The following is a 24,486-nucleotide window of genomic DNA, read 5'->3' as shown; positions in this document are numbered from 1 at the left end:
AAAAAGAAAAGAAAATGGTTCTGAAGAACCTAGGGGCAGGACAGGAATAAAGACGCAGACACAGAGAATGGACTTGAGGGCACGGGGAGGGGGAAGGGTAAGCTGGGACGAAGTAAGAGAGTGGCATGGACATATATATACTACCAAATGTTAAAGAGATAGCTAGTCGGAAGCACCCACATAGCACAGGGAGATCAGCTCGGTGCTTTGTGACCGCCTAGAGGGGTGGGATAGGGAGGGTGAGCGGGAGACGCAAGAGGGAGGAGATGTGGGTATATATGTATATGTATAGCTGATTCACTTTGTTATAAAGCAGAAACTAACACACCACTGTAAAGCAATTATACTCCAATAAAGATGTTTAAAAAAACCCCCCAAAACGGCACAGTCCAAAAGGAAAGGAAGGGATGGGTAATATGTTATATGAAGATGTGCTGATATATGCGCATGTCTAGGAAAGGAGAAGGCTAACATGTGATATCCTGTTTGTTAAAAGTAATAAAAATAGCAACGTTTACAAAAAAACGTCTTTCTCTATAAGTATAATCTCTAGATTATCAGAATTACATTTGTGGAGATAATACAGGACATAAGATAATCTACTTTTTGAGCTCTGCAGTATTTGAGTTTCACAGATAGAGAGATAAAATGGCAGAGAAAGTGCCAGAAAGGGAACATTCATAAAAAGCTCCTAAGAAGGAATGACGAATACATTTTCTTCTACTAAATTTTAATGCTCATTTTCACATTTCACCCTAAACATATTCCACTAGGAAAACATATTGTTACCTAAGAAACCAAAAATTGTTTACTCTCAAAAGAGCAGGAAATAAAGAAAGAAGCCAGGAAATTATGGTTTGAGAGAACACAGCACAGGAAGGCTAAGTTTTACGAAAATGCATAATTTTAATCAAGAATTGATTTGTGTTAAATATATATATTTTCATCTTTATAAAATAGTATGTAAATAGAGAACTACATGGATGTTGCTACATGGAAGTTCATGCATAGGGAATTAATTGTTTTCTTTTCTAGATGTATTTTTTTCTCAGATATTTAAATGATATCTGATTAACTATTTTTTGGTATAAACTTATTTATTTATTTATTTTTGGCTGCGTTGGGTCTTCGTTGCTGCGTGTGGGCTTTCTCTAGTTGTGGTGAGCGGGGGCTACTCTTCTTTGCGGTGCGCGGGCTTCTCATTGCTGTGGCTTCTCTTGTTGCGGAGCACGGGCTCTAAGTGCGTGGACTTCAGTAGTTGTGGCACGCAGGCTCAGTAGCTGTGGCTCGCGGGCTCTAGAGCACAGGCTCAGTAGTTGTGGCGCATGGGCTTAGTTGCTCTGCAGCATGTGGGATATTCCCGAACCTAACCCGTGTCCCCTGCACTGGCAGGCGGATTCTTAACCACTGTGCCAACAGGGAAGTCCCTTTCATTTTTAACTATTAAGTGTCTTCAAGATTGCTGACAGGCATCCTACTGCCTTTTCCCATTCAGCTCACTCTCTTGCTCTCTGAGAAGACTTTTACACATTTTTCCTCTTTGCTCAAACCCCCACCTCCATCTTTCCCATCCTCGCTCTTCAATGATTACCTCGTTTCCTGTATCACTAAGAAAAGGAGCAATTTGAAAATAGCTTCTATATGTTTCCACTTCTCATATATATGCATCTGTATCCACACTCTCTGCCTTCATCCCTCTTGACCATCCAAGGACACTGTTCTAGCAATTGGCCCTTTTGTCTTCTGCACCACATTTCTCCTTGTCTACTGGACCATTCATATCAGGATACAAGTATGCTGTGCTATCTCCCATCTTAAAAAAAAAAAGACAAAAAGCTGCCCTTAACCCCACATCCTCTTTTTATTTATGACCCCGTTTTTCTGTTCCTTTTTCGTAGCAAAATTCCTCATAAGAATTGTTTATACTCACTGTCTCCAATTTTTCTCCTCCAAAACTTTCTTTAACCCACTCCAATGTGGCCGTAGTCTAAAAGCTTTCCACCAGTGCTTGTCAGAGTCACCAGTGGTCTCTATACCGCAAAATCCATAGGTCAATTCTCAGCCCACGTCTTCCGTGACCTAATTCTGTAGTGTGTGGCACAGCTGATTACTCCGTCCTTTTTGAAACACTCTTTACCTGGTTTCAGGACAGTAGTCTCCTTCGGTTCCTTCCTCCTATTTCACTGGTTGCTCCTTTGCTGGTTCTTCCCTATCTCACCGACCTCTAACATGCGGGAGTGTCCCACACCTCAGTCTGTGGTCCTTTTCTTTATTTATACTCATTCCCTGTAGGTCATTTAATCAAAGCTCATGGCTTTAACCAGTACCAATGTGCCGATGATGTCATGATTTCCAAATTTATATCTCCAGTCTGGGCCTCCCCACTGAACCCTACAGTGATATATCCAGCTGCCTACTCAAAATGCCTGGCTGGATGTTAAATAGACATCTTAAACTTAACATGTCTGATACCCAAGCTCCCAACCTTTTCCTCTTGTAGGCTCTCTCATTTCAATAAATTTACACCATTCTTTACTCAGGCCCAGAACCTTGGATTACAAAACAGCCTCCTAACTCATCTACCTATTTCTGCCCTTGGCCCCTTCATTGCTCCCACAAATTGTCTATTCTCTACCTAGCAGCCAGAAGTTTGATAATTTTACATTTACTCCTGTTTTAAACCCTCCAGTAGCATGTTTTTTTTTTTTGGCTGCGCCGTGCAGCACGCGGGATCTTAGTTCCCTGACCCGGGATCCAAGCCGGGCCCTGGCAGTGGAAGCATGGAGTCCTAACCACTGGACTGTCAGGGAATTCCCAACACTCCAGTAGCTTTTTATCTCACTCAGATTATAAGCGGCCTATGAGACTATTACTATAATGGCCTACAAGATCCTTTATCATCTGGTCTCATCTCTTATCACCCTCCTCCTCACCCACTCTGCTCTAGACACACTGGTCTCCTGGCAGTTACCTGAACATGCCAAACACCCACCTCTCTCAAGGCCTTTGTCCTTGTTACCGCTGTCTCAAATGCTCTTTCCCCAAATATCTGCATGGCTTGCTTCCTACCTCCCTCAGGTCTCTGCTCAAATATCACCTTTACCAGGAAGGACGTCCTTGACTATATAAAACAGCAATACTTCTCACACCATGCCTCTCCTACCCTGCTTTGTTTTTCTCCAAAGCATTCATAACTATCTTTATAGTGTATATTTACTTGTTAGCTTGTTGTTTGTTTTCCTCTTAGAGTACAAACTCCAAGATGTCAGGGACTTGATCTATTTTTTTCACTGCTGTTTCTCTAGTGCAGCGGTCCCCTACCTTTTTGGCACCAGGGACCTGTTTCCTGGAAGACAATTTTTCCATGGACAGGGGTGGGAGGGTGGGGGGTTCAGGTGGTAATGTGAGCGATGGGGAGCGATGGGGAGTGGCAGATGAAGTTTCGCTGGCTTGTCCGTCACTCACCTCCTGCTGTGCGGCCCAGTTCCTAACAGGCTGCTGACCGGTACCAGTCCACGGCCCCGGGGGTTGGGGACCCCTGCTCTAGTGTCTATAGATTAGGGCCTAGCACATGGCACTTAATAGGCATTTATTGAAGAAATGACAAATCCACAGAGATCAAATTAAAAAGTTAAATCTGTATAATTTCACCCAAAACCTGAAGATGACAAAAGACCCATGGCTTAAATAATTTAGAGCATGGAGAGTTTGTTTGGTAATAAGTAATAGTAACTTCTGTGAGGGTCAGGTCAGTCTCCTAAAAGAGGAACTATTCCTTCACTGGTATTAGCCTACAAACACTACATAATATGAATGTGAAAATTTAAACAAATAAATCACTATTAAACTTTCAGACAAATAACTCATTTACTGAGCATCAACTTACGTTTTAAAACATGGGTCACCAGACATCAGTTGCATACTGATTAAAACCTAAACATAAGAAAAAGAAATATTGTAATTATAAAAATCTTGAGAGGAGAAGCCACATTCTGCTAATCTATGCACCTTCCAAATCACCTAGTCCAGTATTTCCTATTTATAAATAAAATGATTACTGAATTGGGTTATATCCAATATTGAATTGCTGCTTTATACAAACATAGGTTAAAAATCATTTTTAACATTAACAACTTTGTCACTGCAAAAATAAGAGTGGAAAAGATGGAAACAAAAAGCAAGGGCTTCACCAGTAACAATCTTCTGGGTGTGTGCTGTTCTGGTCTATTTTATCTGTCTTTCCTCCCAGACTCCTTTGGTGTTTAAGTGTCTGGAATGTTTTCCTCCAACATGTTTGCCATAATGATGCTTTCAGGGGTGCCTGCTGGTGGCCTGTAAGAGTAGAATGCTTCTGGCCTTTGCTCTAGCTTTGGACAAGAATGAATGAATGAATTTATTTTTTAATCATTCATGATTTTATTCATTCATGAAGCAATTATAATATTTTGTAAAGATCAGGCTTTGAAATATCTGATCTTCCTGACACCCCGAGCTATTCAAGACCTTTCACCCACAGTAAGAGGCATTTCCTCTGGAGGATCTCTATATGTGTTTATCCTGAAGATTAAATGCTTAATTCAAGTCTCCACATACCTATCAGCAGCATCTGAAATATGAAATGCACAGGGTTATCTATGCAGTCCCTCATTCTAAGAAGCTAAAGAATAAAAGGACTCAATATCTGGAGAAATGTGAACTCTCATACACTCTGCTAATGGGAATGTAAAATGTTTCAGCCACCTGAAAACCAGTCAGGTAGCTCTGCAAAAGGTTAAAAGCAGAGTTACCATGTGACCCAAGAATTCTGCTCCAAGAGTACTTACTCTTGGATATATGCCCAAGAGAAAAGAAAATATATGCCCACAATGAAACTTGTATATGAATGTCCAGAGCAGCATTGTTCATAATAGCTAAAAAGTGAAAACAACAAGCCAAATGACCATTAACTGATGAATAAATAAAATGTGGTATAGCCATACAATGGAATATTACTTAGCCACAAAAAGGAGTGTAGTACTGACACATGCTACACCATGGATGAACCTTGAAAACATTATGAGAAGTTTAGAGAAGCCAGACACAAAACATTACATATTCTATAATCCCATTTATAGGAAATGTTCGGAATAGGTAAATCCATAGACAGAGAGTAGATTAGTGGTTGTTTAGGCTGGGGGGAAGGGAGGAGAGTTGGGGGAAAGTGGGAAGTGACTGCTATTGGGCACATACGAGGTTTCTTTTTTGGGGTGATGAAGATGTTCTAAAATTGATTATGGCAATAGTTGGACACACCTATGAATATACTAAAAACCATTCAACTGTGTATTTTAACTGAGTGAAATGTATGGTAAATGAATCATAGCTCAATAAAGCTATAAAAATTTAGAAGTACTCAATGTCCTTCTCTATCTACCAAATGGATCAGCTTCTCTCTCAAGGTACTTACTATGTGACTTTAACTAATGCTCTTGCCACCTTCTAGAAAGGAGTTAGCATCTGTAGAACATCCACCCTGCCCCAGAGTATACTAGGCTCTGTGAGGATACTACTGCAAACACATTCTGGGAAACCTACCAGGACAAGACCTTTTAGAGAAGGTCTCTGGAAACAGCCTCCCCCGCCTCCCAGATTCTGCTGACGTCATCGCAAGCCAATGCCACTTAGCAGCTGAAGTTCTAGGGAGGGCAGGGAAGCCGTGAGTAAGCACAAGAAGTTGGTCTACAGACAGAATGATAATGCAGAGAGCCAAGAACAGTCCCTGAGAGGCCTAGAAAGCTCCTTTAGTTCCTGGGAGTTCAGGTCTTGTTGTTAACTTCCCACCCTAGGGCTCTATGAAACGTCCTTGTGTTTGAACTAAAGTTCTCTTTTACATGAGCTAACCTGAGGGATTTCTATTCCATACAACTAGTGTTGGCAAAATCACATACAGTAACTCATTTAGGCCTCAAGAACAGGTCCATGGGGCAACTACTGAAATTCCCTTTTTACAGAGGAGGAAACAGTGGGGCAGAGGTGAAGTGCTTACACAGGGCTCCAGAGATCTAAGAACAAACACAGAGCCCTGACACCATAATCCACGCTCCTGCTACATGGCTGGGGTTATGCTCCTTAAGCTCCCTAAACCTCTGGCTACTCAAAAAATTCTGATTGAATGAATGAATGAATACCTAGAGTACTATTATTCAGAAATGGTATATTTTTGTTGGACCAGAATTTAAAGCTTTGCTAATGCTTTCTGAAATGCTGCTATTCTCTAGGTGCTGATTGCCTTTTAAGAATCAGCCATAGCATGGACATATATACACTACCAAACGTAAGGTAGATAGATAGTGGGAAGCAGCCGCAGAGCACAGGGAGATCAGCTCGGTGCTTTGTGACCGCCTGGAGGGGTGGGATGGGAAGGGTGGGAGGGAGGGAGATGCATGAGGGAAGGGATGTGGGAACAGATGTATATGTATGACTGATTCACTTTGTTATAAAGCAGAAACTAATAAAAAAAAAAGAATCAGCCATAGGATCTTATTGTGTTCTGGGAATAATAATGATAATGGTAATAGTAACAAAAACCTTAACAGTAGTCATAAATTAAGAATCTATTAAGTGCCAGGCATAAGCTAAGTGGGTTTGAAAACTGTTAGATATAGGGTAATTCTTTTGTCCACTAACTTCTGACCATTCAGTTTTTATTCAGGATTATTTTCCTTTCTTATCATGAGATAACTTACCATAATGGGGTAAACCTAACTAAAACACAGCAAAAGGTTTATCCAGTGAGTTTTACCAGATGCAAGGTACCTTACAAACATTTTCTCTACTGGTTTCATTTAATACTCCAGCTCTCTGAAGTGTGTATTCCCTCTGGGTTCACCAGAATACATGGCTCCTGAAGGTACTTGGAAACAGTAGGGCAGATGCCCAAAGTGAATTTCACTTGTTGCGAGAGAACCCAGTGACTTCTATGTGCCCACCACAGCTGCTTTGGAAATCACCTCTTGGGAGCTATACGCATATTGTAAGGTATTCATTTATGATGCTCCTTCCCTTCCACTCATTGAGCCCTTATGCTGTAGTGGTTGTGTGTACTCTTCCCTGAATGTTTACAGCACCATGTGATCATGAAGGTGAACATTTGTTACTTTTCAGTGCTTCTGTGATTTGGATAGTTTTTTCTTCTACATGGTGAGTATTTCAGTGGTATGTCCAGCTTATGATCTCAGTACTGATTCCCATCCTGCCCTTGACAGTATATACCTATGATTATTTAAAGGCAAAGAATCTCATTTGTTGACATGTAAGTCTAGAAACGTGCTTACTTTAAGAATGGAATTATCCTGTCTTGTATTTTTGGTATCATAGCCTTCCAGTAAACAGCGACGAGTGGTATTTCCTGATCCAGCAAACTCTGCCAGGTTTAGATCTGCAAAGCCCAGCTATGAAAAGAAAGATAATTATATTAATAGAATATTAATATTACCTTTAAAATAAACATTCAACCCATGCTCTAGCCAAGTGGTCTCAAACTTCAGTTATTTGCAGTTTTTGCCAACTTAACAACACCTGTTCTATTCTTTGCTTAATATTGGGTTGGCCAAAAAGCTTCTTCGATTAATGAATACGTTGTTCAATCAAGCTCTTGGTGAAAATGAAAAATGTGTCTTTTTACTTAAAACCGAATGAACTTTTTGGCCACCCTAATGTGTCTTAAAAAATTGGCTCCCTTTTTGCAAAAATGTACCACCTATTCTACTCTTGTCTTAAGCAATATGATCTCTGAAATCACATATTTGACTGCTAAATGTATTCTTCTGTACACATTAAAATATATAACTTAAGGTAAAAATAATGCATATTAAACAACTGAAATCACTGCAAGTTAGCAGCGGTGCTCACACCGCTCTATGGGAAATACTAGCAGACCAATCATGGTCATTTGCACACACAGAGAAAACCAGTCAGACTCTCCTCTCCCTGTTCTGGTCTGGCTCTATTCCCAGTTAACCACTGGTGACTGCAGATAGCTGCAGGTTATTAAGTTCTCACTGCCCACCCAAGAGCGAAACGATTTAAGTGTATCACATACTTCCTTTGGTACAAGCTCCTCCTCCTTTACCACCTTCCACAACATTTGCCTTGCTGGTCCCCCTTGAGCTGAATCTCTCTTTATGAAGCCTTCTTCCTTCCTTTCCCACACCAACCTTCTCTGCTGTTACCCAGAAGCTCAGCTCAAACGCATTCCTCCCTCTTATTACTACTCAGGTTTGGTCCCCATTTTCTGCAGCTACCAAACATTACCCTATGGTCTTTCCTCTGATGTTGCTCAACCCTATTTCTCATTTCCAAGTGGTACAAAAAAATCACTCCTTTATATCACTATTTTTTGAACAGTCTATTCTATATGACTAAGTGTATACAGTCTTTTATTAACAAAAAATGTTTTGAGCTTGCAAGTACATCTCCCTGAATATATAATAAAAAGTATTATACACGTCAAACCCTGCTTGATTTTAAGTTGAGTGCCATGATTTTAAGTTGCCTGCTTTAAAACATGCAGTGAAGAACATATGAATGGCATTTAAGATGAAGATTTTTATTGTAGGATGGAGCATTATTTTAGTGGTTTTTAATTGGTATAAGAAGAATGAAGAATAAGAACTTAAGAGACCAGTTGAAGGACCACAATCTCCAAAAGCAGTAAGTCAGGAACATATCAAGCCACAGGTAATATCTACCTAATCTTCACATGATTACTCTGGTCTTACTGCCTCTTTTAGGGGTCCAAGAGATCAGCAAAAAGCCTGGATATGTCCAGGGCAAAGCCACATCCAAATGAACATGGGAAGACTCCTGTGGCTGTGTGATCACACGTCATCCACATGCCTTATTTCATACATTATCCTTTCTCTTTGAACCTCCAATACCTTTTCCATCCACACTCTTTGCTGATGCCTTGCTTCCTATTTCACTCAGAAATAAAAGCAATCAAAAGAGCATTCAACTTCCACAAGCTCTTATCACCAGCCACATCCACTTGCCTACCTGAATCTGTGCCCACATATTTACCTTCCCACTTACTGTAAGTGAGCTGGCTGTGCTCCCATCCAAGGCCAACCACTCTCCTCTCGCCTATTCAAGTTCATCGCTTCAGGGATTCTTCCCTCTCTATGGATCACATCCAGAACACAAACATGCTGGATTTTCTCCCATCTTAATGAACAAAAGAAAACAAAACCTCATGCCATACCCCTCTCCAGTCTACTGTAATATTCTTCTGCTCCCCTTTGGAGCAAGACTCCTCGAAAGACTTGTCTATATTGACTGTTTCTGATTCCTCTGTCCATGGCCACCTTGTCAACTTCATTTCCCCCTCTCCTCCTCATCCAGTCTTCCAGCAACAAGGTCCTTTTCCTTGAAAAATGCCAAGATCACCTCAAGGCCTTTAGCACTTACTGTTCTTTTGCCTGATACATTCTCTCTTAGATTTTCTCACAGCTTTCTTCCTCACTGCATTAGAGTCTATGTTCAAATGTCATCTCTCTAAAGGGGCCTCCCCTGACCATTCTAGAACATGCCTGGCTCCCCCCTCCCTTCCCCTGTAGCTGGCACTGTCTACCCCTTATCTGCTTTATTTTTCTTAGTAGTTATCATCACATCATGTATATACACATTTCATATTTATTTTATTGTCTGTCCCCCTCCCTCAGTTCCCCATTAGAATGTAAGCTCCCCAAAGTCAGGGATTTTTGTCTGTTTTGTTTACTGCTGTATCTCTAATACTTAAAATAGTGGCAGGAACAATGCTTGGCACATGGTAGGCAGTTAACACGTATTTTCTGAATAAAAAACAGCCCTTTGGCTTACCATCCACTGTTGGAATGTTGGTATTACAGTCACTAAGCATAAAGCAAGTATTTTTAAAAAAGAATCTGGTCAGTCCCCATTAAGAAAGCATGCTAAGGTCAACATTTACTGAGTACTTTTTATGTGCCAGGCCCTGCTTTAAATACTGGAAAACAGTGATGAACAGGACAGATAAGAAGCATCTTGCAAGAGCTTACATTGTAATGAGGTACAAGAGAGTCCATATTTCCTTATGATTTTCTCTTTGGTTTCACTGAGATAACTGTCTCAATAAAATGGCATATATATATGTGTGTGTGTGTATATATATATATATATATATATATAAATTGTAGGTATAACTGTGGTAGAGCTTCCTTCAATTGGCAAATAATTTTGAGCACCTTCATTCCAGATAATGTTAGGTATTAAGAATGTATATTATTCCTATTCTCAAGGAACTCATAGTTTAATAAGGGAAGATAGAAAAGGAAATAAATTCCTATAAAAAAGTATAAGTGCTGTGATAAAGGAAGGCACAATTACAAGAGAGGAAAAGAAAATTTCTCAGTGGGGAGGGATGACTAAGTTGAGTTTTTAATGATACATGAGTCAACAGAAGCACATGCATGGCAGGGAAAACATCAAGTCACAAGGCAATAAGGCTAAAACAGCATGGCACCCTCCAGGAATGTTCTCTGGGCAGTATGTCTGAAGCATAAGGATGAGTGAGTGAGTGGGTGAGTGTGCAGACAGATGATTTGCAAACCAAGATGGGTCCAATATGCTAGGTTAAAGACTTTTCATTTCATTTTCCTTTACAGGCAATAGAGAGCTGCTGAAGGACTAAAAGTGGGGAAAGGATATGATCATCAATGAATTTCAGAACAATCCCTCTGGCAATAATATAGAGGATGAACTGGTGGGAGGCGACAGAGGCAGAGAAAAGATAGGAGGCCAATGCAGGTTTTAAATAAGAAATAATGAAGGCATAACCTAGGGCAGTGGTCTTGGGACTGGAGAGAAGAGATGGTTTCAAAAGCTTTTTAGAAGGGAGAAATCAAGATCTGTCAGTCAAAGCAGACCGTTTTTTGCCTACCCACCATTCAATGCCCTGATATTCCTTGCTAGCAAGTCCTGATTTTATTCAAGTGTCCACTCTTAGCTCATCCATGTACACAAGGAAAGTAACCCAACCTCTAGCTGACTGTTAAATTGTGATTAGTCTAAGCTAACCATGGCAATCCATTCCTACTGCCCATGACTAGTTTAGGAGTGGGCATATGATCCAGTTGTGTCCAATCAAAGGTACAGGGAAATCCTCTGGGGGCCATGTAGGAAAAGTTTTCTCACTTGAAAAAGTCATAAATGGGGAAGCAGCTGGGCTTTGTCATATGTGAATGTGTTGACTAAAACTTGAGCAGCTAGCCACCTCCCGACCATGAAGGGAGTTAGCCAAGGACAAAGACATCACATAGAGAATGTAAGAAAAAAAAGAGAAAAGTAACATGGATTCTTGATGATGTTCTTTAGTCAGTGGATTAACCAATCCTGGAGCAGCTCTATCTCACATCTATAGCTCTATCTCATATCTACCTGTTTTGTGAGATTAAAAAAATATCTAGGTGAGGAGGGTTTTCTGTTACTCTTTGGTACACAAAGAGCATCCTAACTGATATTGCAGCCAACTAGTTTTAGAGGGGTAGGTAGATTTGATAGTTGAAACTAGTGCCCTGGTTCTTGGCTTAGATGCTTAGATGACTAGACTGATAGAGCTACCATCACAGAGAAATACAAGAGGAGTACGTGGGGAGTTCCCTGGTGGCCTAGTGGTTAGGATTCCGGGCTTTCACTACCGTGGCCCGGGTTCAATCCCTGGTCAGGGAACTGAGATCCTTCAAGTGACACAGCGTGGCCAAAAAAAAAAAAAAAAAAAAAAAAAAGTGATTTAGAGATTAAAGAGGTTTAGAAATAAAAGAGTTGGGTTTCTGGTAGTAGTATTAATTACTAATTCCTTCTATCCAGCAAAAAAAGTGAGCACATTCATTAGTAATTCCATACAGCTAGTAAAAGTATAAAGGACAGTAGTGATCATGTATACAGAGTGCTAAGAGAGCACAGAGGGCAAGTCCTATTCCACTGGGGGTTGGGTGGGACTGAGAATACTTCCCAAGGGAAACTGAATTAACAGTTGCTATTGTTTAATGCAAACCAGAGACTGTCTCCTAGTAAGGAAACTGAAACTTAAGAATAACATCCCATAATCAACATTTAGAAAGAATATGCCTATAATTTATTGTTGGATCCAACTATTCAATCTCGGAGTTGCTTTATTTAAAAATAGTCAAGCTTAAACAGCAATTAGAAAAGCAAACCATTTAGTTTTTAAGCTTATAAATAGCAAATTCCAAAGGCGTTAAAGAACACTAACTTACCTTTGCATAAGTTTTTCCACCTTTTAATTCCTGTCAAAGATAAAAAACACTATAAGGATATCATATGACTAAAGATTTAAAATTAAATATATGTAAAATAATTTTGAGGTAGATATTTACAGACTAGCAAATACAGAGTAAAATTCTGATGATCTTAAATCCAACTGTTTGGATGTCCCCTGCCCCCCTGAAAATAACCAGAATTTTTATTTAGAATTTAACTTAAATCTGAAGGAGACAAATGGTGAGAAGACAAGCTAATATTTAATCTATTTGCTGAAGAAGAAACTGCCAAAAATGTCCTGGACACATTGCAAGAACATGAATCACCAAAGAAAGGTTAAATTAATTTCTGAGTTAAGCATATTAATAATATATTGTACAAAGATTTCAACAAGAGTTGAAACCCCCGCCCCAGAGACAACCACTGTTATCAATTTTTAGGAACTGTCCAAAAGATGTGTATATACATTTCTGCTTTACTCAAATGATAGCACACTACATATACTGTTCTATACCTTACTTTTTCCACTTAATATATATGGCATTGTTCTATGGTAATATAGTAGAAACTCCCTTACCTAATTCTTATCTAAGTGAAGGAGACTGGCAAAAGTGAAAAGTAAAAAAAAAAAAAAAAAAAAAAAAAGTATATATATATCTTAACATTTTACTTTAAAATATATAACTACATTAATTTGCCAAATCCCCCAATTTAGGACATCACACAGATGCAAGAATTAAGTGTAAAACACTTAGAACACTGCTTAGCACACAGTATATGTACTCTGTATTATGTGTTTGCCATTAAAATTAGGGCCAAATTCTCCTCTCCTCACTCACTTTTTCTTTTCTAGTGGGTTTTTTTCCTTTATTTGTTTACAAAATACATGCTTATAGAAAATTAAAACATTATAGAAATATATAAAGCCAATCATGAAAGTTCTCCCATAATCCCACTCTCACAAAGCCACTGATAACAATGTGGTGTTACTTCTCCATTTTTTTTTTTTTTTGTGGTACGTAGGCCTCTCACTGTTGTGGCCTCTCCCGTTGCGGAGCACAGGCTCCGGATGCGCAGGCTCAGCAGCCATGGCTCACGGGCCCAGCCGCTCCGCGGCATGTGGGATCTTCCCAGACCGGGGCATGAACCCGAGTCCCCTGCATCGGCAGGCGGACTCTCAACCACTGCGCCACCAGGGAAGCCCCATTATTTTTTAGAGCATTAACAAGTTACTCTACCAAAAAAAAAATGCTTGGACAGCTTCCTTTTTTATGTAAGAGTAAAATTTGGACATGTTATTCCAGAGATATTTCTCACTCTTAATGGAGAGAAACTACATGAAGATACCATAATCTATTATACCAGTCCCTTATTGTTAGGACATCTGGGCTAGTTTTAATTAAAGACAAAGGTGAAATATATTTGCTGTGTACAGTTGTCTGATTATTCCCATTAGGCAGTTTCCTAGTAATTTCATTCCTAATGAAGAGTTAGCCAAAGATTCCAAGCATCTTCAGTATATTCTGGAAAACTACCCTCCTAAAGGTTGTAACAACTACACTCCCACCTACAGCATGTAAGATGGGATACGTATATTTGGAAATGTTTATTCAAAATTATGGTATAATTTCTTAATTTGAAACAAATTTTAAACTGATTGTTCCTGTAATTTTGTTTTCTAACTATAGAAAGTGAAGTGTGACAAATTTTCTTGCCTGATAGGGAATCAGGATGCTAAGGACAGGGTTTGTAAAACTCAGTATATGCCAGAAAGAGGCACAGGCATCAGAAACTTAAGTTAACACTTTTCTATGAAGTCTTCATAAAAGACTGCAGCCCTTGCTATAGCTTCACATATGTCCATTGGTATCTCCAAAAGGGCTTGGAGGGCTTGATACCTATATTGGTAACCTACTGCCTGTGGAATACAATCGAAACTCAAAACATAAGCTTTCCCTGCCACCACCAGCTGTTCTCATTCAACTGCAGCAGACAACTCTCTACTCCTGGGACACACACCTCTCACATGTCTGGTTTGTCACTTCACACCTCATTTTAGAGTACCCTTTTTCTTCTCTGACCTCTCTCAAGGCTCAGCTCAAACACCACTGACTCTGATGAAGTCTTCCGTAATCCTTCTCAGGGAAAATAAATGGGCTTTTCCTCTGTGTTATCCTGGCTTTTTGCTGGTACCTCTATGACAGCATTTCTGTAATAAGGTACTGAAGTGGAAGTCTTAAAGCAGTGGTCCCCAACCTTTTTGGCACCAGGGACCAGTTTCATGGAAGACAATTTTTCCATGGACTGGGGCTGGGGTGGGGGGATGGTTTCGGGATGATTCAAGTGCATTACGTTTATTGTGCACTTTGTTTCTATTATTGTTACATTGTAATATATAATGAAATAATTATACAACTCACCATAATGCAGAATCAGTGGGAGCCCTGAGCTTGTTTTCACTTGCCACGCACTGATAGGGTTTTGACATGAGTCCGCAAGCAATTGATTTATTATGGTCTCTGTGCAGTCAGACCTCTCTGCTAATGATAATCTGTATTTGCAGCCGCTCCCCAGCGCTAGCATCACAGCCTCAGCTCCACCTCCGATCATCAGGCATTAGGTTCTCATAAGGAGCGCGCAACCTAGATCCCCCGCATGCGCAGTTCACGGTAGAGTTCGCGCTCCTGTGAGAATCCAATGCAGGCGCTGATTTGACAGGAGGCGGAGCTCAGGCAGTAATGTGATTGATGGGGAGCAGCTGTAAATACAGATGGAGCTTAGCTCACTCACCCGCCGCTCACCTCCTGATGTGCGGCCCAGTTCCTAACAGGCCACGGACCAGTACCGGGGTTGGGGACCCCTGTCTTAAAAGGCAGACACACACCTCACCTGTCTACTTCCTGAACAGTATCTAGTGCAGAACTTTATAGAACATGCACTCAAAAACTGTGGAATAAACATACAGAAGACTTCAAATCCTCTAATCCCAAATTATCAGTCACAGATAGCAGTTTTTAAAGGATTAAAAAGAAAGACTGCTCCCCTCAAAACATGTCGTACTACAGTAAGCAGTTTTGTAAGTTAAAAAAAAAAAGGTGTGTTTTAATAAAAGTGATAAATCATTCTACCTTTAGGAGAGTTATGTTCAGCAAACCCACATATGCTCGATATCTGCATCTTACCTCCCAGGATCTCAAACTGTTTATTTTAGAAATAAAAACATGGGGAGAGGACAGTTCATTGTAAAATATGAAAAAGTAATGATTCAGGCATGTGAGTTTTTGCTTTATATTCCTAGCCAGAGCACAAATGACTGGATATTCTCATCAACACCAAGCTTAAAAAGAAACAAAAAACAAAACTGGAACCACCATGAAGACAACGCCACATTAAAATCTCTTTCTCTTTATAATTTCTGGCTTCCAGCTGACTGGATGAGTTTCTTCTGTTGCTGTATCATCCTCTCCGTACACTTTAATGGTTTTGTCAGTTTCAGCTGTTAGTAATCGACTTTCAGACTGATCAAAAGCACAAGCAAATATTCCTGACTCACTGTCCAAAGACCCAGGCTGCACTGCTGCATGAACTCTCTGGAAATTGTGGCCAGTTGTCCAGTCCCAAAGATGCATAGTGCCGTTGTCAGCTCCAGATACAAACACTCCATCAGAATTCACTGTCAGTGTATTAATAATAGCATTGTGACCAGAAAGATTTTGAATGAAACTTCCATCAGGGTATTCCCACTGTTTTATGTTATCTGGAGAACCAGATGCAAATGTGTAATGTCTTGGATGTAAAACCACAGCCCTGGGCTTCCCTGGTGGCGCAGTGGTTGAGAATCTGCCTGCTAATGCAGGGGACACGGGTTCGAGCCCTGGTCTGGGAGGATCCCACATGCCACGGAGCAACTGGGCCCGTGAGCCACAACGACTGAGCCTGCGCGTCTGGAGCCTGTGCTCCGCAACAAGAGAGGCCGCGACAGTGAGAGGCCCGCGCACCGCGATGAAGAGTGGCCCCCGCTTGCCACAACTAGAGAAAGCCCTCGCACAGAAACGAAGACCCGGCACAGCCAAAAATAAATTAATTAATAAACTCCTACCCCCAACATCTAAAAAAAACAAAAACAAAAAAACCCCACAGCCCTGACTGATTTTTTGTGATTTGTTAATGTGACCCTTGTTTTTCCAGCCACCAAATCCCATAATCGTATTGTAGTGTCATGGCTTCCAGTAATAATTTGTGGTTCTGCAGCTTGACACCTCACTGCAGCCACCGCATTAGTATGTCCACATAAGGTGTGTACGCTGGCTTTAGTTCTCACATCCCAAATCCGTGCAGTTGAGTCTCCACTACAGGTCACCAGTACGTTGATTGTTGGGTGCAGATCCAAACCATACACTGTACTCAGATGTGCGTGATAGTGCCTTATAACCTTATTATACTCAAGATCCCAGCAGTTGACTTGTCTTCTCCACAGGAGAACAGGTACGCGCTCCTTGGGCTCACTATCACACTACGCACCGTACTGATGTGCGTTTTAACTTGCCACTAGCCAGTTAATGACAGTTTTAACTTGCCACTAGCCAAGTCCCAGACCTTTATAGTTCTGTCAGCAGATCCAGTAACAAACCACTGATTTCCAGCTTCCATAGCAATACATCAAACCCAGGCAAGATGCCCACTGATCACTCTCTAGAGTTTCCACGGTGGGTGCCACTGAGGTTTTGGCATTGTAGGGGCTTTTTTAGCCATCAGTGTGGAGTTCTTGGCATTGCCACTGTCTGTAACAACTGCCCTTGCAGGCTGTGACTGGTCAGAAGCCCCAGGGTGTCGGTATTCACCTCCAGCAGGTGCACTATGGTTGGCATCGACCCTGGCTTGAGAAGTAAGTAATGCCACAGCTAAGGACTGTGCAGCTGATTCACTCAGCATTCTTTGGATCTTAGTGTCTTCTGTCAAAGCAACCCCAGGTCCTGGTGGATATGGATGTGTACCTGTCACCAAACATTGAACTTCTTGTCCTTGATTGGCAGGATACTGTTTGTGTCCATATGAATCTGCTGCATTCTGAGGGCCTTTCTCTTTAAGATTTTCTTTTGAGGAAGGCATATGCAACACAGGACCATACTCATTATGCAGCTTGATTGTTATTTCTCGTTTGTGATTGTTCATCCAAAGGCACAGGTTTTCCATTATCAGCCACAAACATGACATGGGTTCTCTTCAATAACCTGAACACAAGTGTGTGCACAGAATGTTTCTGTACCTCCTCGACCATGACGCCATGGTCTATGTAGTCGCTCCGGCAGGGAAGAAACACTAATCAACAGGATGGAAACCGCCGCCACAGCTCTCCTCACTCACTTTTAAAAATGTGTTTGCTGAATGGAGCTGTCTCTTGTCTTTCTTTCATAAACCAGATACACAACTCATTATCTACCATTTCCATCTTTAAAGAGGCAAACTGAAATAAGCTGAAGAGTAATCTATGGTAAATTCTATTGTTCATGAATATTTGCTATCCCTCCCCTTCCCTGCCCATTTAGTGAGGCTGTGGCCAAGCCACCAGATCTACTCCATTATGAATTACCAAATTTTCCTTCTTTATTAGATTACTGTCATATCATTAATAGCGCTTTTCATCAAACAAAGCAAAACAAAACTTTCTCCAGGTGATCCGTGTCTCTACTGGCTAATTCTTTTCTTTGCTCCCCTTTACAGCCAAACTCTTCAAAAGATTTACCCAAATATGCTGTATCCCACTCTCTGTTCAATCTACTCTAATTGGGCTTTTGCCCTCATTTTTCCCTCTGCAGTGGCTCTAAGGATTGCCAATGATCTCCATTTTTATCAAAGCCAGAGGCTTTGTCTTATCTTACTTAATTTCACAACAGTATTTGACAGTCTTGGCCACTCTGCCTCCTTCCTTATACCATTTTGCTCTTTAAACTTCCAAGGTGCCACCGTTGCCTAGTTTTACTCCTACCTCTCTGGCTGCTCCTCACTCTCCTTGGCAAGACCTATTCCTTTATTCAACCTCTGTGGAAAGAATGCTAGTTGTATCCCAACTATCCATTCTCCCCCTCTCCATAATAATAGAATCCTCTATTTTTAGTTGGGCATTGGCTACCCAAAATAAAGTAACTGACTACATTTTCCACTTGCTTTTTGTACTATGGCCGCGTAACTAAGATCTGGCCAAAAGTATACAAGAAGTGATATATATGAATTCCTCCTCCTTTCTTGTACCTGCTAAATACTTTTATACTACCTCTAAGTGTTTGGTCTAGGCCTCTTGTCTTCTCTATCTACACTTTCTCCCTGGTTTATCCCATTCAGGTCTATGGCTTTAAATAAAAATTGTATGCTGATGACTCCCAAATCCTTATCCCTAGTCTGAACTTCTCCCGAGAGTAGTATTTTAAATGCCTACATGACATGTCCACTTGATGTCTCATAGACACCTCAAATTTAACGTGGCCAAAATAGGCCTACTGATCTCTGTTTATCTGCCCCCAAAATTGCTCCACTTTGAGTTTTTGCCATTTCAATAAATAGCACAATCATCTACCCATATGCTCAGGCAAAAGGTCTAAGAGTTATTCTCAATTCAATTTCTCTCATTCACTATATCCAATCCATTAGTGGCGGTCTACCTCCAAAATACATCCTGAATCATACCACCTCCACTGTTATAACTCCATGCCAAAACATAAGCATTCCTCACCTGAACTATTCCAATCAGTTAAGTGGTCTCTGTAATTCATCCTTCGTGATCTTAAAAGATCACAAAGTGATCAGCAAAAGTGATCTTACAAGATCACGTCTCTCCTTATTAAAATCCTCAAATTGATTCCAAATCTAATTGGAATAAAATCTAAACTCCTATAAGGCTCTACCTGATCCAGTGACTCCAACCTCATCATCAAGGACTTCCCTTTCCATGTTTTCCATGTTCCAGCTAGGCTGGTCTTCTATCTTTAAACATGTCAGATTTATTGTTTATCCTGCATGAGGTGCACGGTACTTTTGAATCTGTGGCTCAGTATCTTTCATCAGTTTTAGAAGATCCTCAGTCACAATCTCTCACGTCTCCTTCTAGGGCTCCAATTTTATGTGTGTGTGTGTGTGTGTGTGTGTGAGAAACCTTTACACTGTTTCCCATGTCTTACACTCAGTTCTGTGTATCCCACACCTTTTCTCTCCATGATTTAGTCTGGATATTTTATTTTGTCTTATTTTCCAAGATTTTCTTCAGTTGTGACAAGCCTGCTGTTAAATACATCTGCTGAGATTTAGTTTCATCTACTTAGCTTTAAATATCAGTTATTGTATTTTTCAGTTCTAGAATTCAATTTGATTTTTTAAATAGTTTCAAGTTCTCTGATTTCCTGTTTTGCTGACTAATTACAATTATTGTAAAAAGCCTGTCTTAGATCTTCTCCAAATCTGTATCTTCCACGGGTCTATTTTTATTATCTATTTTTCCTTTTGATTTTGGTCATGTAGTCATGTCTTTTAGTATGCTTGGTAATTTGTGTGTGTGACAACTTGAAGAAATAATTTTAGGCTCAGAGTAATGTTATTCTCCTCCAGAGAAGATATATTGATACATTTGCTTCTGGCAAGTAGTAAGGTCAGGGATTGAGCTAACCTTCATCCAAGCAGCGACTGAGCTAATTGGAAGTTGAATTTCAGTTTTTGTAAGGGTCGATCTGTAGCCACTATACTCCTTCTTCTAGGCTGAAACTCTTAGAGAGTCTTAGACTAAAAGCTAAGAGGGTCCCAACTTAAAGCTTAGAGAGTCCCAACTAAAAGCTTGGGGTATTTACCAAGGCTCCTTCTGCTGGTGGGCCCTGGACTCCATTTTTGTCCCCTTAGTCCTGTAAAATTGCCAGAATCTCAGCTCAGCTTCTTAGTCTCTCCATCACTGCTTTTGGCTCAGCTCCTTAGCTACTGCTTACAAATGAGCAAATGCTTTGAGGGTAAAAGCAATGCCAAATGTCAGGCTCATCTCTTTAAGCTCCCCTGGTCTATGATTCTAAGCCTCATAAATCCTTACTGAAGCAGCTTCTGATACCTTCAAGCAGCTATTTTTAATATTTTGTCTAGATTTTCTGGTTGTTCTCAGAGGGAAGGATGGCCTGTAACAAGCCAGTCCATTAATTTCAGAAGCATAAATCCCCAGGTTTATTATAATCTTAGTGTCTGTTATGGAGTGAATTGTGCTCCCTGCAAAAATATGTTGACATCTTAACCTACAGTACCTCAGAATATGACCCTATTTGGAAACAGAGGAGTCTTTACATAGGTAATCAAGTTAAAATGAAGTCCTAATCCAATATGACTGGAGTCTTAATATAAAATGGGAAATCTGAATATAGACATGCACTGGAGTTAGACAGCTACAAGTCAAGGAAAGACTTGTCTTCAGAGGGAGCATGGCCCTGCTGACACCTTGATTTTGGACTTCTGGCTTCCAGAGCTGTAAGACAATAAATTGTGTCAAGCCACCCAGGTTGTGGTGCTTTGTTACAGCAGCCCTAGCGATCTAACAAAGGGCTTTTTAACTTTCAGGTCTGTGACAGTTAATTTTATATGTCAACTTGACTGGGTCATGGGGTGCCTAGATATTTGGTTAAATATTATATCTTAAGGTATTTTTTGCAATGCAGAAAATATTTATACAGTTGACTTTACTAAATTTTCTTTATGGGTTCTCACTTTTACATAATACTTAGATAGGATAGGTAGAGTAAGTTCAGTAAATATTTCCATTTACCAAGCATGGTAAGAGAATGCTAGTGGTTCACCAATATCTCTTCTCTTCTTCTTTAGTGTTGGAATCTGACAGCCACTCAGTTAGAAACTACATTCACAGCTTTTCTTCCAGTTTGGCATGATCACATAGCTAAGTTCTAACCAGTAGGACATGAGCAAAAGCCATTAGCACCACTTTTGAGTCACGCACTGAAAAGGAATACATTTGTTCTCATGTGGCTTTTTCTTCTTTCTCACTGGTGGAGAGATAACAAGACTAAAGCAACTTCCTTGGATCTAAAAATGGGCACCATAGAGTGAAGATGGCAGAGCTGCTCTACCAGCCCTGGATCCCTTGGCTACTACCCTAGAGAGACATACACTTCTATTTTGTTTAAGTTATTGCATATTTGGGTCTCTGTTTTAGCAGCTTATCATATATGCCTTAACTAATACACCAAACCATTATAGTCTGAAGAACTGGTTTATTTCAGTTGAATAAGCCCTACCTTAAGTAGCAAAAACAAAAAAGAAAAGTTAAAAATAAAGGAATTCTGCGTTATCCTCTACTATAAATTGGTTACATATTTTCCTTTTCTTAAAATTCAAAGACAGATCATCTTTCAAAAATCATGATTTAAACTCCATTTAGAAAAAGTTTCTAAAAAACTAAAGATAGAACTACCATATGACCCAGCAATCCCACTACTGTGCATATACCCTGAGAAAACCATAATTCAAAAGGACACATGTATCCCAATGGTCACTGCAGCACTATTTACAATAGCCAGGACACGGAAACAACCTATATGTCCAACAATAGATGAACAGATAAAGAAGATGCGGTACATATATACAATGGAATATTACTCAGCCATAAAAAGGAATGAAACTGGGTCATTTGTAGAGATGTGGATGGACCTAGAGTCTGTCATACAGAGTGAAGTAAGACAGAAAGAGAAAAACAAATATCGTATATTAACACATGTATGTGGAATCTAGAAAAATGGTACAGATGAACCTATTTGTAGGGCAGGAATAGAGATGCAGACGTAGAGAACGGACATGTGGACACAGGGGGGAAGGGGAGGGTGGGACGAATTGGGAGATTAGGTTTGACATAAATACACTACCATGTGTAAAATAGACAGCTAGTGGGAACCTGCTGTATAGCATAGGAAGCTCAGCTCAGTGATGACCTAGATGGGTGGGATGGTGGGGGTGGGAGGGAGGTCCAAGAGGGAGGGGATATATGTATACATATAGCTGATGCACCTCATTGTACAGCAGAAACTAACACAACATTGTAAAGCAATTTTACTACAATAAAAAAAAAAGTTTCAATGTAAGAGTCACAGTAGGAATTAAGGTAGCAAGGGAAGAAGGTAGAATGATTTACTTATATCTTGGTTAATCCTAATAACTCAATGAGGAAGTTATTATACCCTTATTTGGATGAGGAAAACTGATTTTTAAAAGTCAGGAGAACTGCCTAAGGTTTCACAGTTAATAGATGATATATCTGGGATTCAAACCCAGGTCAATATGATGCCATAAACACTTTCACAGCACCATCCTTCCCTTAAAGAAGCCTCCATTCAACTATTGCTGCACCAAATGACTATTTTAGAGGTCTATTTTCATTAAAGGCTTAAAACCTATAAAACGTATGTATGTGCTTGTGATATATTTTAACTGAGTAAATTAAGCAGTATAAGAGAAATTAAAATATAATCATATACATCATAGTGCTACCAGTTCACTCAAAAAACAGAATAAAAAAGCTAAAAATACAACTTTTTATCTGATACAGAAGGATGAAAAACTGGAGTGGAAAAGAATGAGGCAAGGGACTCTTGCTTTTCATTCTAAATAGTTCTCTATTTAATTTCTGAACATGTATATGTTATTACTTTGGTTATTTAAAAAATGTATGTAAAATGTAAAACATGAAGTTTACATTTTAAGGCAAGTAGTTTAATTCACCAGTAGTGGCTTCCTAATGGATTTCTCTTTTTCACCCAAAAGAGGTAGGATGTATATATGATATATATTAAGTTGAAACAATCTGAGATTGCAATTTTTTTAGATTATTGGTAATATGCTTCCACTTAATAAGTGGAAAAGGAACTATATAAAAAAGAAAACATGGACTTAGAATCAGAAAGATTTGTGCTTGAGTTCCTACTTTGTCAGTTATTAGCTAAGTGAATTTGGGCAAGTAACAACCTCTCTGAGCCTTGGTTTTCCTGAAAATGGAAAAAATAACACATATCTTCAGGGTTATTAGACACAAAATATGTAAAGTCCCTAAAACTAGTGCCTAATAAAGAAGAGAAACTTAATGAATGGCAGGATAGAGACATTTACAGCCCCCAAACTAATACAAATAATTATATGTATAGTGATGATGAGATGAAGGTTCTTGAATAATATTTTAATTTATAACTTCAGATTCCTCATCATATTTGCCACAGTAATTTAAATTATGTTGCAAGTGTGAAGTGAAATTACATATAACAGTTCTAACAATAAAGTACAGCTAAATAAAGTGAGTCAGTGACTATGGAACTTATCATGGTTTCTGAAAGGGGAGAAGTACTAGGCTGTTTTTATACCTTCCTCACAGATACTCTGTAGATACAAGGGTCTAGGATGCCTGTGGTGGCACTTGCACTCATTTTGCACATAAATGAGAACTTCTTTCTCCAGTGAACACAGTTTGCTTGCACCACCTCCCTGAGGAAAAAAAAAAAAGAACCAGTTAATTAACTAGTATTGATGACATGTTAAAAATAAAAAGCACACACAGTCTTTCACTCCAATCTATAATGCAAACATGACATATTAAAAATCAGTACTTGGAAACAATGAAACTTGAAGAAAACAAATTCCTAACAATGTGATCTGAAAAATCTTTAGAAAGTTTTATTATCCACAGGAAACTGAAAAAAAAGTGAATTTACTTATCAATTTAATCAATATAAACTGATGCTTCACTATTCATTCATTCAACACACACTACACATTTGTTTGTATTAGATGTGATGAGTATGTGCTAGGTGATTAAAATACGAAGATCAGAATGACAGCGTTTCTAACCTTATAGGGCTTATAGTTTAGTTAGTGTAAGAGACAGAAATATAAACATTACTTATTCTAAAGTGAACTACTGTCACAGTTTCACTCCTATTCCAGCCATAAGAGCAACAGCAGCTACCATTTATGGACAGTTTACCACATGCTATTTTATCTCACAACCCTAGGAGGTAGCTGGCATTATCCTCACTTTACAGGTGAGGAAACTGAAGCACAAGGAGAGAAGATAACTCTAGGTCATTTAGGTAGGAAGTAGCATAACTAGCATTTAAACTAGGCTCATTTAACTCAAAAGTCCACTTGTCTATTTTTTCCAACAACTCTGCTCTTTCAAGTTTCCAGGCCTCTGTA

The 24,486-nt window shown here is 39.6% G+C and overlaps 1 protein-coding gene and 1 pseudogene across 3 annotated transcripts in view; both read right to left on the bottom strand.

Moving 5' to 3' along the window:
* Nucleotides 1-24,486, bottom strand: part of EEIG2 (EEIG family member 2) — a 103,777-nt gene that overhangs the window by 43,774 nt on the left and 35,517 nt on the right. For both annotated transcript variants that reach the window (XM_082615352.1, XM_082615353.1), the window contains exons 2-5: nucleotides 23,655-23,775; nucleotides 12,273-12,302; nucleotides 7,314-7,430; nucleotides 3,887-3,933 (exon numbers count right to left, since the gene is read on the bottom strand). In XM_082615352.1, coding sequence (XP_082471478.1) covers nucleotides 3,887-3,933; nucleotides 7,314-7,430; nucleotides 12,273-12,302; nucleotides 23,655-23,775 — 315 coding nt within the window. The remainder of the gene's footprint in view (nucleotides 1-3,886; nucleotides 3,934-7,313; nucleotides 7,431-12,272; nucleotides 12,303-23,654; nucleotides 23,776-24,486) is intronic.
* Nucleotides 15,436-17,589, bottom strand: LOC309800601 (pleiotropic regulator 1-like; annotated as a pseudogene). The gene is made up of 2 exons (XR_014296149.1): nucleotides 16,424-17,589; nucleotides 15,436-16,088 (listed from the first exon to the last, which is right to left on the bottom strand). The product of XR_014296149.1 is annotated as a pleiotropic regulator 1-like (transcript).

Source organism: Mesoplodon mirus (genome assembly GCF_964341445.2).
Source record: "Mesoplodon mirus genome assembly, chromosome: 3".
Taxonomy (NCBI): domain Eukaryota; kingdom Metazoa; phylum Chordata; class Mammalia; order Artiodactyla; family Ziphiidae; genus Mesoplodon; species Mesoplodon mirus.
The sequence above is the reverse complement of the archived record's forward strand: the minus strand, read 5'-3'. Positions and strand labels throughout refer to the sequence as shown.